The sequence below is a fragment of the Carassius gibelio genome, chromosome B10 (genome assembly GCF_023724105.1).
Source record: "Carassius gibelio isolate Cgi1373 ecotype wild population from Czech Republic chromosome B10, carGib1.2-hapl.c, whole genome shotgun sequence".
In the NCBI taxonomy this organism is placed as follows: domain Eukaryota; kingdom Metazoa; phylum Chordata; class Actinopteri; order Cypriniformes; family Cyprinidae; genus Carassius; species Carassius gibelio.
The window spans coordinates 16,384,288-16,397,035 of record NC_068405.1 but is presented as its reverse complement, the minus strand read 5'-3'; the positions used below and the strand labels follow the sequence as shown (position 1 = coordinate 16,397,035).

General features: G+C 36.7%; 3 protein-coding genes across 3 annotated transcripts; 2 read left to right on the top strand and 1 right to left on the bottom strand.

Moving 5' to 3' along the window:
• Positions 1 to 387: 387 nt before the first annotated feature.
• LOC127966683 (histone H2A-like) lies at positions 388 to 1,291 on the bottom strand. The gene has a single exon (XM_052567850.1). It carries the CDS (start codon positions 1,203 to 1,205, stop codon positions 819 to 821), a length of 387 nt encoding a protein of 128 aa, XP_052423810.1. The 5' UTR covers positions 1,206 to 1,291; the 3' UTR covers positions 388 to 818.
• A 169-nt stretch (positions 1,292 to 1,460) lies between these two features.
• LOC127966684 (histone H2B 3) lies at positions 1,461 to 2,308 on the top strand. The gene has a single exon (XM_052567851.1). It carries the CDS (start codon positions 1,532 to 1,534, stop codon positions 1,910 to 1,912), a length of 381 nt encoding a protein of 126 aa, XP_052423811.1. The 5' UTR covers positions 1,461 to 1,531; the 3' UTR covers positions 1,913 to 2,308.
• Positions 1,992 to 11,750, top strand: LOC127966109 (zona pellucida-like domain-containing protein 1). Its single transcript, XM_052566947.1, has 10 exons — positions 1,992 to 2,107; positions 8,043 to 8,146; positions 8,462 to 8,688; positions 9,104 to 9,288; positions 9,592 to 9,664; positions 9,797 to 9,894; positions 9,999 to 10,079; positions 10,613 to 10,784; positions 10,920 to 11,052; positions 11,373 to 11,750. Exons 1-10 carry the CDS (start codon positions 1,992 to 1,994, stop codon positions 11,522 to 11,524), a joined length of 1,341 nt encoding a protein of 446 aa, XP_052422907.1. The 3' UTR covers positions 11,525 to 11,750.
• Positions 11,751 to 12,748: the final 998 nt, after the last annotated feature.

Below are 12,748 nucleotides of genomic sequence, written 5' to 3'. Positions count from 1 at the left end.
TGTTGATTTCTCTTTTTTGACAATAATGAATAATTTATTCTGCATAATGGTTTTAAAATCGAGTAAGTTTAAGCAATTCTGTGGAGTGAATGTTTTTTTTTATTACAAATTATAAACAAGATATAGTTATTGTTAATATTACTAACTCAGTGTGACATGGCATGTCACGTGATATCAACATGTACAATTTAACTTTTTGTCTATGTTCGACTGTTCAACTCACAAACTTGTAATTTTAATGTTTTTCTATTTTTATAAAGAAAGCACTATTCACTTCATAATGTTTAAAGTATTGAGTGCTCCTTTAATGTAGCACAGTTCTAATTAGAGCTTTTCTTTTACATCCACTTAAGTCATGCAACTTGGAGAAAAACAATGAATCACGGGTTCTTTGTGCCTTCCACTGACACTTAACATTTATTGAAACAACATAATCACTTGAACAGCAGATAAAGGACATGACTTGCATGTAATTTAAAGCAGTGACGAATAAAACATTGCTCCATATACGATGAAATACTGATGTTCAATCATCCCACAAATGGAGTTTTTTTTCTCTCCAGTATAGTCCACCGTGATGGTTGGTTAAACGTCCAATGGCCATTTTTAGCCAGTGGTGGTGTAGCTCTATTCTTGTGTGAGGAAGTGCGTCTGTCCAAAAGAGCCATTATCGACACCAAAAAAAAGGTCTACTAAGATGCAGCTGTCATTTTCATTAAAACAAAACACAATATATTGTGAAATAGGGAACATAACATTACTTGGACTCAAACTAGCCGAGCTGCGTTTGTGTCATTGTCCATGATCGCGAAGCCCCATTACTTGCTCTTAGCTGGCTTCTCGGTTTTCTTGGGCAGCAGCACTGCCTGGATGTTTGGAAGCACTCCGCCCTGGGCGATGGTAACACCGCCTAAAAGCTTGTTGAGCTCTTCGTCGTTGCGGACAGCCAGCTGCAGGTGACGGGGGATGATTCTTGTCTTCTTGTTGTCTCGGGCTGCGTTCCCTGCCAGCTCGAGGATCTCAGCCGTTAGGTATTCCAGGACAGCGGCCAAATACACAGGGGCTCCTGCGCCTACGCGCTCGGCGTAATTCCCCTTGCGTAATAATCTGTGTACACGTCCGACTGGAAACTGAAGTCCAGCTCTGGATGAACGAGACTTGGCCTTCGCGCGGGCCTTCCCCCCGGTTTTACCTCTTCCAGACATGATATGACAACAAAGGAACCGTCTGTTTGGCAAGAAGCGACCTGTTTAGTATTGCTAGTCAAATGTACTTTCGTTTGTGTGATGTAAGCAGGGATTGGTTTTTATACCCAGACGTGTGCTCTGACTGGTTGGTTTCACTCTAAAGCAAGCAACCAATCGCCGCTCGAACTTTAGTCCATGACGTTAGAAAGTCATCCTATCAGAATACACTCTGTGCTCGTTCAAATTTGCATGCCGACTCTATAAATAAGAGACAAAATGTGCGCAGCGCGTACGCATACCATAACGATCCTTTCACAGCTGAGATTTTGTGAAAAATCGACACAATGCCTGAACCTGCGAAATCAGCACCCGCTCCCAAAAAGGGGTCTAAAAAAGCTGTCACCAAGACCCAGAAGAAGGGGGATAAGAAAAGGCGTAAGACCAGGAAAGAGAGTTACGCTATTTACGTGTATAAAGTACTGAAACAAGTACATCCGGACACTGGTATTTCTTCAAAGGCGATGGGCATTATGAATTCGTTTGTAAACGACATCTTCGAGCGTATCGCCGGAGAAGCGTCGCGCCTGGCGCATTACAACAAGCGCTCCACTATCACATCCCGGGAGATCCAGACGGCCGTGCGCTTGCTGCTGCCGGGAGAGCTGGCCAAACACGCCGTGTCGGAGGGCACCAAGGCCGTGACCAAATACACAAGCTCCAAGTGAACCTAAACAAACAAGATGGACAGGACTCTATCCCTAATGATGGAAGACGAAATCCACCCAACTGTTGTTTGATATCCGCATGAGGGACCTCTGGTACATCTTGAGCGAACGCAGCTCTGGAGGAGCACAAACAGTGCTTTCCATCTGTAAAACCAACATCCACCTGAGGCTGTTCCTGTTCGATCGTATTCGCACGTCTGAACACTTGTACTGTACTATTATGACATATGTCCGTCATTTATTAACTCATGTTACCGGAGGAAAACACTGTGGCTTTGTTTTTAATTGATTTCTTGTTGACAAAAATTGCTGTACTGTATTCATACTGAAATGCCTGAATGTTTCTTCATAAGTACCCTGTCATCTACCACAAATAAATACATTCGTTAATGGTAACTCCAGCCAGATTTGTGAGTTTTCCTGTGTTGTAATGTGTAGTTGATTACTATGACATAAACGAAACGCCACAAAGCCGAATATGTAGTTCGAAAAAGACTGTTTGAAGTATGTGAAATGCGTTTTCAAACGACATTGCCGTAGCTACGAAAGTTTACAAGCGCGCTATTAGACGCTCGGCTTGAAGTCGCCCGAGGAGGTAACCATAGCAACAGGAAAGAAGGCTGCACGAGTATTGGCTGATGCATGAACAAAACAAGCACTGTCATTATTTATGACTTTATTATAGATTTACCATCAAACGTTAAAAGAAAAAAAGACAGTGTTCCGTTTAAAACGTCTTTATTAGGCCTGATAACCGAGACAGCAAAACACTTTAGGATTATTCAGGAAATCCACAGCCTACTGTATGACAATTATATTTTAAATACGAATTTAGGAAATAAAAATATTAGTATATGTATATAAATAAATCTATGAAACTATAAATAGTGTAACAACTGAAATATTCTCTGCCATAATAACAACAAAGCTTAATGCTGCTTGGATCCTGAATTACGGACTGAGGTGATATTTTAAACAGCATTGCATTTTTTACAAACAACTTTATATTATAATCATTCATATTTAAATATTACTTAAAAGTACTAATAAGCTAATCTCAGGTTACAGTGAAATCAGGACATTTGTAAGCCTTATATAGTTTGTTCCCTGTGATTTCATCCAACTTGTGTTACTGGGACACATGGCCGCGTTAAGACTACAACCCCTAGGCTTTACCTCTTGAGGGGCCCTTCCAGGACTCGACAATAAGGACTGCCCGATTGCCCGAGGCTAGTGTGAATGATGCTCGGGACAGTAGACGGAACGGTCACTTGCCCAATCGGGCCAGTGCTGTAGGGTGTGCGTTATAGCCTATATTGTCTATGATATGGTAATTGTTGATTTAACGATCTGATTTTATCGAGTATGCATCTCACTTTACCAAAAAACAAACAAAAACACACCCATTCTGTGCACGCATGCACTAAGTTATGTACTGGTAGTCTAGTACTAGATTAGACTTGTGCAAGTGATTTAGTCTTAATGCCCCAGAATTCAAACATGCCCCTGTAAATATTTCATATTTATATAATTTAATATCTATGTTAACCAATATTACACAAAGAGTGCCGTTTCCTCCAAATATTAGCATTATTACAAATGTGATGATTTTATTCAGCGTACAGTTTAATAAACAAGAACTTAATATCAAGTGACTTACATTTTAGACACCAAATCATCGGTTTCGCTGTATTTCGCCAACGAAAGTGGTTCCAAAGTCCACAGAATTGTTTTGCTTCTCTGAGCAACACTTCCTGGGTGAATCAGCAGCTTGAATGAATCGGTTGAATCTCATTAACATTGATTTGCTCATTAACAGCGATTCGCTGCCACCTACTGGCGGGTTTAATTTCAGGTTTAAAGTGTCTTCATTTTTATTTTAATAATTCCACAGTATTTAACGTTTTATTTTTTCAACATACATTTTTTTATGCATCTGTAACTGCTCTTGACTGGTATTTTTTAAAATAAAGTTTAATCTATTCTATTAAATATTTCTTTCATGTATAGGTTTGTTCTGTTGTATTTATTTGTGCTATTACTCATAATTTGATTATTTGTAACTATTTTATTACTTACTGTTTGTCTAACAATATTTAAAATATAAGTGAATCTAGTATCTTTTCATGTAATTAACCTATTATTGAGATTAAATGTAACAAAGACAATGAAAACAATATCTATGCGTATTTTATAGGACCATTTTCTTGTCTTTAACTTTTATTAATTTTTTTTTTGTGGGGCCAGTGAAATTTTTGGTGGGGCAAGTAAGGTTGAGCCCTGCCTTCATCCATTGGAACTGCATAATTAATCATTGAAAGTCATGGTTCCACCCCTTTTACTGTTAGGCCGTTTTTATCATTTTGTACCCCACCAGATGGCAACAAGTGACTGTTAAAAATGCATTTGTCATGGAATCATTCTCAATTTAACTCTTCACCATGCCTTTTATTTTACGTGAATAAATGGTATTAAAAACATCCAAATCTACAGAGCTGTCATATAAAATACACAAATATACCCAAGTGAAAAAGTACACTTCCATAATTTTTTTAAAGACAGAGACAGTATATTAAAAGCACATTTTAGTTCCTATTCATGGTGTCTCAAAATAGCAGTTGAGTACACTTAGATGTTCTTAAGATTATCGTAGGAAGTACTAAAGAAGAATTTTAGTATATAAAGTAAAGAAAGTAAAGTATCTTGTGCGGTTTTTCTTTTTTTCGAACCACTTTCATATTTACGAGACATTGCTGTCACATTAGCTATTAGATTAGTTATTGTCATCATTAGAATAGGCGGCAATTATCTTATAAAGAATTCAACGTAAGTATGTCACGTGAGTTCGATACAGGCCAATAACTGAATGCTTTCAGACAATGATGAATTTTATTGGATTTCAGACCATTAAATAATGCCCACTGTGACTGATGATTGCAGGGATCATTGAGTGAGAGGGTTTGACTGACCCTTCTCGAGCAGGACTTGCAATGACCGCACGTGCATTCAAAGCAAAGCGATAAAGCGTAATTTTAAAGGGACAGCCAACGAATGATAAAATCCGATAACAGTATTTTCCGATATCATCGGGGCCCTCCCCCAGCCCGGGGCCCTGGGCTTAAGCCCAGATAAGCCCGTGCATTAATGCGGCCCAGCTGGGACATATAATGGATGGAGAAGATTTGATCATGACACCATGCAGGCAAGGAGAGAATGCTGTGGATAATCCACATGATCATGTTTTGACATTTGGCCTTGAATAATGGTGCACATCAAGTAACCAAGTATACAAAATGGATAAATTACTTGAGGAATATAATTACCTATATGCACACCTTCATGATATTATTTTGCAAATTATAATAGATGAATAGATGACTGAATAGATCCTGCAGATGTTGAATATGTATCGCAATACTTTATAAATTGCATTAAGGCCCAGGTTGGCTGGTCCAGAAGATTAAAAATGAAACAATGTGACTGAGGAACCAGATAGCCAGATGGATGGAAGATCATGTACTGCATCGTCCCTATCTCGTGTAGTTTTTAAGAGGGGCTGTTTTTGTTGAAATTACACTCTGACGATGGCAGGCATTGTATGAAAGGGTGTGTGATATCCATTTCTTGAAACCTTTTCTCACGAAGACAGCATACCTGAAACCACATACACTAAAAAAAGGATATTGAGAGTGTGCGTGCGTATTTTATGAAAAATATTAACACCATTGTTGGATTAAGGAGGGTATTATGATGCTCTTCATTACATCCAACTATAAAATATAGCTAATAATTCAGAGTTCTGAAATTACAAGAGGGGTTATTTAATTTTTGGATTGGATTTTATCCCCCTTTTGTGAAAATAGGAAGATTTTGCATATATCCTGCAGTTATCCTCAACCATTTATTAGATATATATCTTATTTGTAAAAAGCCTTTTGGTTTTCAATCTATGAAGCAATATGGACTATCAGTCTTAAAATAGACTATTAATATGTTAATGTGACATAATGTGTTATTAGAAAAGACCATGTGTTTCATTAGTGTCCTGTTTTATAACTTGATCAGCTTTTGTCAACAAGTGGACATATTTGATGCATAATGCTTTGTTATAGCACAGTTAAGTGCAGCCTGATACACAGTGATATAATGCATTTATAGAATATAATGCAAAAGCCAATTTTGTGCTACATGAGCATTGAGATGCTCCTAGTATTCCAACATGTTACCTGATACTGAACTTATACTGATCTTCTTAAAGCTCCTCATGTTCCTCCTCTGGCGTAACTTACTTCTCATAACCCCTGCTGTGTTTCTGGTGCCCTCCCTCACACCTAAAGAAAGAAAGGGGCCGGTATAAATAGCTATATCAGCATAAACACAGAGAAAGAGACAACGAAAGAGAGAAGGTGAACAGGGTAATACATACATCTTTATGATTTAAGTTCTTGTCTGAATATGTAAGTCCTTCCAGATGACTTTGATTTATTATATTTTGTTTGTTTATTTGTGTGTGGTTCTGTATTTCGAAATGATGTAAATTTGTGTTTATTTACTTATTTGTATTTTTTGTTTAAAAAATTATTATTTGTATTTATTATTTATGCCTTTTCTCCATTTAATTGTAAAAAAATTATATTTGTTATTTGTGCTTTTTATTAAAAACATTTTTTTTTTTTTGATTTTACATTTTATTCTATTTCTATCTGTCTGTCTGCCTCTCAGTCTATCTGCCGGTCTCTCTGTCTAGGTGTCTGTCTATGTGTCTGTCTGTCTATCTGCTGCCTGTCTGTGTGTCTACATGTCTGTCTGTATCTCTGTCTACATGTCTGCCTGTCTGTGTGTGTACATGGGCCCTCTCAAACACCCAGCGCAATGCAAGTGTGTTTGCTAGTTTCTGTCCAGCGCCTTTTGCATTTTCCTGTCAAGCGCCATGTCGTTTAATTAGCAAATGCATTTGCGCCCATTTGTGCGCCCACAAAATTTTTTTTGTGGTCTAAAAAAAAAAGTGTTGTTCAGGCGCATTAGTATTCCAATGCGCCTGAACAACACTTTTTTTTTTAGACCACAAAAAATTTTTTTCAGAGATACAGACAGACATGTAGACACACAGACAGGCAGCAGATAGACAGACAGACACATAGACAGACACCTAGACAGAGAGACCGGCAGGTAGACACATTGCTATTTTAAGGAGCTGAAAATAGACTGTGCCATAGACCAACTCAAACCTGTTTTTTTTTTTTGGTATTTTAATAGCGCGTTGGTAGAAAATGCGCCTCGGTCGGCTCCACAGAACTCGTTAACACAGGGATGAGCATCACACAAACATGCCAAATATTAAAAACAAAAGGATTACACTGTAAAAGAATATTATTGTGTAGGGCTTCAAATATAAAAAATTAATAATGGATAGTCATTGCTTGTATTAGAATTAGGCTACCTATTTGCAATTCAGCCTATTACTACTTTCTAATGATGAATGGAATTGGCTAATTAATTGAACAATTGTGCCAATACACACACATATATATATATATATATTAACTGACTCATCGCACAGAGCTCTGGTGGATTCCTGCTTGTCCCGTAGACGATCTGGTGTCTTCGCTTGAAAATCGTTCAGGTTTTCCTTCAACAAATTCCGCCATGTAAATAGCGATCCGCCATGGCGCGAGCGCATCTCGCTCTTAAAGGGAATGGAAGATGACACTCTGATTGGTTTATTAAACGTTACGCCCATTACTTATTAAGAGAATCGGGACAACCCTATCTATCTATGTCTGTCTTTCTATCTGTCCGCCTGTCTTTCCGTCTTTCTATTGTTTCATCTATCATCACAAAATGATTTGAATTATATGTAATATAGATTATTTAATATGTATGTTTATTTATGTTTAAAACAGGAGTCAGATGTTCTTTGTTGGTACACTCTCCTTCATCAAAAGCTAAAACTGTGAGGCCAGTGACATCATTTGAACTGGGACTTTCAGAGCCTGTTGGTGACACCTGAACACAGAACGGAAAACTTGTAGCGTGATTTGATAGCAAGTTAGTGTTTTTGCTTTTAAAACCTGTTTTTGAGTAAATCGAGGTCAAGGTGATAATGTGATGTGTGGGACTTTCCCTGCAGCCAGAGCATCATGTGGCCAGCCCTCCTAGTGTGTCAGCTCGTCCTGATTCTCCAGTCAGAGGCTCAGAGTCCCTGCCTCACCCGCCCAACATTCAGAGACCCGGGTGAGTCAAAGCATCTATGTATCCTCTCCTCTTCTCATCTTCCTCTTTATACATTCTTAATTCTCTCATCACTATCTCAGCTTTCAATTCCTTTGAAACCATAAAGGAACCCGGGACCACCCAGCAATTTGAGGAGTGTGTTTTCTTTAACATGCAGTATTATTTTAATGATTTATCCTTTTTTCACTTATGGTTCATGTGGTTTTAAATGTCCTAGCAGCATAAAGAGCATCACACATTTCCATACCAAATATGTGCAAACAATAAGCATCATACAAGGTTACTGTGACAATTGTTATCTTTTTTATTTTACAGACAACTCTGATATCACAGTTGTGTGTGGCACAAACAGGATGGAACTTCAGATTTTGCTGTGCCCCTTGTACTTTTATGGATATAATGAATCCATGGCGGCTCTTAATGGTCAGTTCGGCAAACCTGAGTGCAGAGGAACTGCTGACTGGACCGTCGACCCACCTGTAATGAAATTCCAATTCTACATCACTGAACCATACATATCAGTCTGCGCCAATAAGCTGACGGTATAAGACATTTTTCAGCAGATTTAATAAAAATGATAATTTATGTAATATAATAATATAGAATTGTATTATTATAGCAGTTATTATTTTATATGTATTTATATTTAATGTAAAAAAATATATATTTATATACAGACTCTTTGTGGACTATTTAACCGCTTGTTAAAATGCATATTTTATTAAATGTTATAGTTTAAAATTAATATATTTTAGTAAATGTTTATTACTTATTTTTTTAATTAAATTATGAAATTGTTACATTTATTTGCTTATTCTATTATTCTTTTTTTATTGGATTTTTTATGTTCTGACCTGTAAAGAACCTTAAGTCACATTTTATATTTTGTGGTCTTTTAATATACTTCTATTAAAAGTCATTCCCAGGTATCACCGTTCAACTAATTCATCTCAACAGATCACTGAGGAGATTGGAACTGGGCTGTTCTCCGACTTCTCTAGCGTGCAGTCTGTGAACATCTCTGGGATGGTCAGCACCCAGGACCCGAATGCTGGAACCATCACCTACCGGCAGGAGATGAAATACCTCTTTTCCTGTAGATACCCACTGCAGTACTTGGTTAACAACACAGAGATGAGTGTGTGAGTGGAGTAAACATTTACAGTGAGGTCTAACTGTCTGAGACCACACTAAAAATGCCATAAAAGGAATTAATGTTAACACTATTTTTAGGCCACTGATCAAATAAGCATATTTGTAATCGCGTGAATGTTGTACAAAATATATAATTTGTAGTGAAAAATGTATTAGAAAAATGAAAAATAAACACGTTTTCAGTTATCTCTGGCTTTTGGCTTTCACTGTATGCCTTATCCTGGAATGTGTTCATTCGAAATGATCTAATGAGTTATGTCATTTACACACAAACCCCTGTTGTTCTGCAGATCTGGAGTGAGTCTGGCAATTAAGGACAATAATGGTAGTTTCATCAGCACTCTAAGCCTGGCTCTTTTTGAGGTATTTTATGTTCCTTTTTGCTTAGATTAGCAATGATGTTTAGCATAACACATTATTTACTATAACATTCAAGAGTTATTAGAACTGGTCAGTTGCGTGTGTTCATAACTGTCTTTCTGCACCGACTCAAAGGACTTCACATATACAACCCGTCTCTTCATGCCTCCAACGGGTCTCATGCTGAAGACCAGGGTTTTTGTGGAAGTCCGAGCTACTAATCTCACAGAGAGGTAATTTGCTCAGTTTGATATTATTATCAGCTATGTTTTCCATCATGATGTGGCCTATGAAATATGGATGCCACCAATGAATTTTTTTTTTTTTTGTCATAAAGATTCAATGTTCTGTTGGATCGATGCCATGCAACCACAAGTCCTTATCCTGGAAACAGCACATCATTCGACCTGTTTGTGGGGTAAGACTTAAATCTTTGTAACACTTACACATGTAAAAAAAAACAAAAAAAAAACAATCTAAATTAACACTACGTGAATAAGGTTTGGGAATGCATTACATAAATATTAAATGACATAAATAAGAAAAAATAAAAAAGGAAGATCTAGGGAGAATCAGTAAATTCGGAATAATTTACTGGGTGAATGATATGTAATAAAAATTAAATATAATGATTTTAGTCTCTATAGTTCTTAAGTACTCTATAATACAGTTACAAGTACTTCATTTTTGGGTTACACTATTTTACAGTGTCCTTGTTACATGTTACATGTACTTACTAATACAATAACAATAAATTATATACAAGTAACCTTAACCATATAGTGAGTACACATAATTAATTAACATTATTTAGTACTTACACTCTATAATTATGTATAATTACACTGTAACAAGGACACCTTAAAATAAAGAGTAACCAGTTTTATAATTTGATTACAGATTACATCTTTTTCTAGCAGCAATGATTATATCATCCTCTGTCATTCTCAGATGCAACCGTGATCTGCAAACCATAATGGGTGTGAATGGAGAACAGCAGTTGGCGCGCTTCTCGTTTGAGACTTTTCGCTTTGTGGAGCACAGAAACAGGACGGTGTCCACCTTTTATCTGCACTGCGCCACCAGGCTCTGTGAGAGCTCTTTCTGTAGGTCTTTACGGCAGGTATGAACACAATCACTATGATAATGTACCATGGCTAGCAAAAACCTTAATGTGTAATTCACAGAAGGGCCTCAAAAACCTTCATCTAGAGATCACTAGAGTGCATTTACATGTGTCTTATGATACTTGCATCAGAACTGCACAAGTTCCGGAAGAAAGAGGAGGGCCGTCCAATCAGATCAAGGAACCTCAGTGAGTGATGTTGCCATGGTGAGCTCTGGGGCAATCATCACCAAAGTGGATGGTAAGAACAGTCAGCTTTTTGAGAGTTATCATTTAAAACATGCATGAAACAGGGTTTATGCAGGTCTTAAAAACTTAATTCACCCCTGAATAAAGATTACCGATGAGTAAAGATGTTCTTCTGTCATTTGGATACGTTTTTGCTTTTTAATGTATTTGAACTTTTATTAATGACATGTTTGAACTCATCATTTGAGTTTTCTTTTCTTTTCATAATCCTTACAGAGCCATTTGTACCTGTTGCTACAGGTATGCACTTGTTTTCTCTCCTTTAAATTTGAATTTGTGATCTCCTAAACCTTAGTGCTTTTTTAATGGGTCAGTCTGGTGCCTGTGTTTGTGCAGTGTCTAAGGATCAGAAGCAGGACAAGGCAGTGGTGGGCATCTCTGTGGCAGCGGGGGTATTTGGAGGTCTCTGTGTCATTATGCTGGCTGTGCTCATCTTCAAGCTCCGCAAGGACAAGTTCACTACAGACAAATCAAACCTTTTCCATTGACCGCTTTCAGAGATCCCAGTCATCATCGTGAAATCTGTTCACATAGACACTACGTCTGTAGTTTGGTTGAGCTCAAGATTTAGAGGACAGGAATGGGATGACGAGTAGATGATGCCACGAGGAAGAACAAAATGTCATGAAACCACGATTATAAATAGATGTGTGCCTTAAAACAGTCTACTGAATGGATTTGATTTGTGAAAATGTTTTTCATGCCAGTGTTCATTATTTTAACTATACTTCATTTTATATATATATATATATATATATATATATATATATATATATATATATATATATATATATATGCATTTTTGGGAATTCTGTAAGAGGGCATTCTTGTAAAAAATACATATATTTTGTTATTGTAATTTTGTGAGTAATTAAAACAACCTAGGAAGTATCCATTTACTGTAGTAAACACTAGCCTTCAGTTTACTCTCATTTGCGCTTTTAAAAAAATTATAAAAATCTAGAAAGTACTTATTTGTGTTTTTTCCTTTGCTTAATTTAAGAAAATGCATTTATATAATTAGATGTAATTTTTAAAAGATATTAAATACAGATATGATATTAAAGGTCACGTTTTCGTGTTTTTTTAAGCGTTGATTTTGTTTACAGTGTGCAATATAACATGTGTTTATGTTTCGCGTGTAAAAAACAAAAAAAAAAACAATACAATTCATGTCATGCGCATGAAAATCACATTCTATTGTTTGCACATTGCTACTATCTAGTTAACAAAGCTAAACAGTGTTGCCCTCTGTGTAATAAGTTACGGAAACAGTTAAACGCACAAATTTAAATAATAAAATACACTTACCGTTTGTGGTCCACAAACAATGCCTTCTCCAGACAAATGCCTTCTCCTGGGATAGACCTTCTGACATGTGCCGCTGGCTCTGATGTGTCTTTAGTGGTTAAACATAACATATAATTCAGCTGCGGGGTAAATCTAACAGGTTTTCTTTGGTCTGTATTCAATTTATCTATATGTTAAAATGAAAATAAAGAAGGCGAATTTAAATAATATTTCGTTTCATTGTAATGGCTGCATACACATTTCCCTGAACTAAGTACATTTCTGCAGTTGTTATTATGCTTAAATGAAAACGAAAGGAGGCAGTGGTATTTGATATCCTATTTCGTTTTATTGTAAATATACAGTAAGGAAAATTGCAGTAGCCAAGACGAGCTGACTCAAGTACGCTGCTGTTTATTGAT

Bases quoted from the DNA above. Each gene is read 5' to 3' on its own strand.
- LOC127966683 (XM_052567850.1), bottom strand. From the start codon at position 1,205: ATGTCTGGAAGAGGTAAAACCGGGGGGAAGGCCCGCGCGAAGGCCAAG.
- LOC127966684 (XM_052567851.1), top strand. From the start codon at position 1,532: ATGCCTGAACCTGCGAAATCAGCACCCGCTCCCAAAAAGGGGTCTAAA.
- LOC127966109 (XM_052566947.1), top strand. From the start codon at position 1,992: ATGAGGGACCTCTGGTACATCTTGAGCGAACGCAGCTCTGGAGGAGCA. The intron at 9,665-9,796 runs GTATTTTATGTT...ACCGACTCAAAG, and splicing joins TAAGCCTGGCTCTTTTTGAG to GACTTCACATATACAACCCG. The intron at 10,785-10,919 runs GTATGAACACAA...TACTTGCATCAG, and splicing joins TCTGTAGGTCTTTACGGCAG to AACTGCACAAGTTCCGGAAG.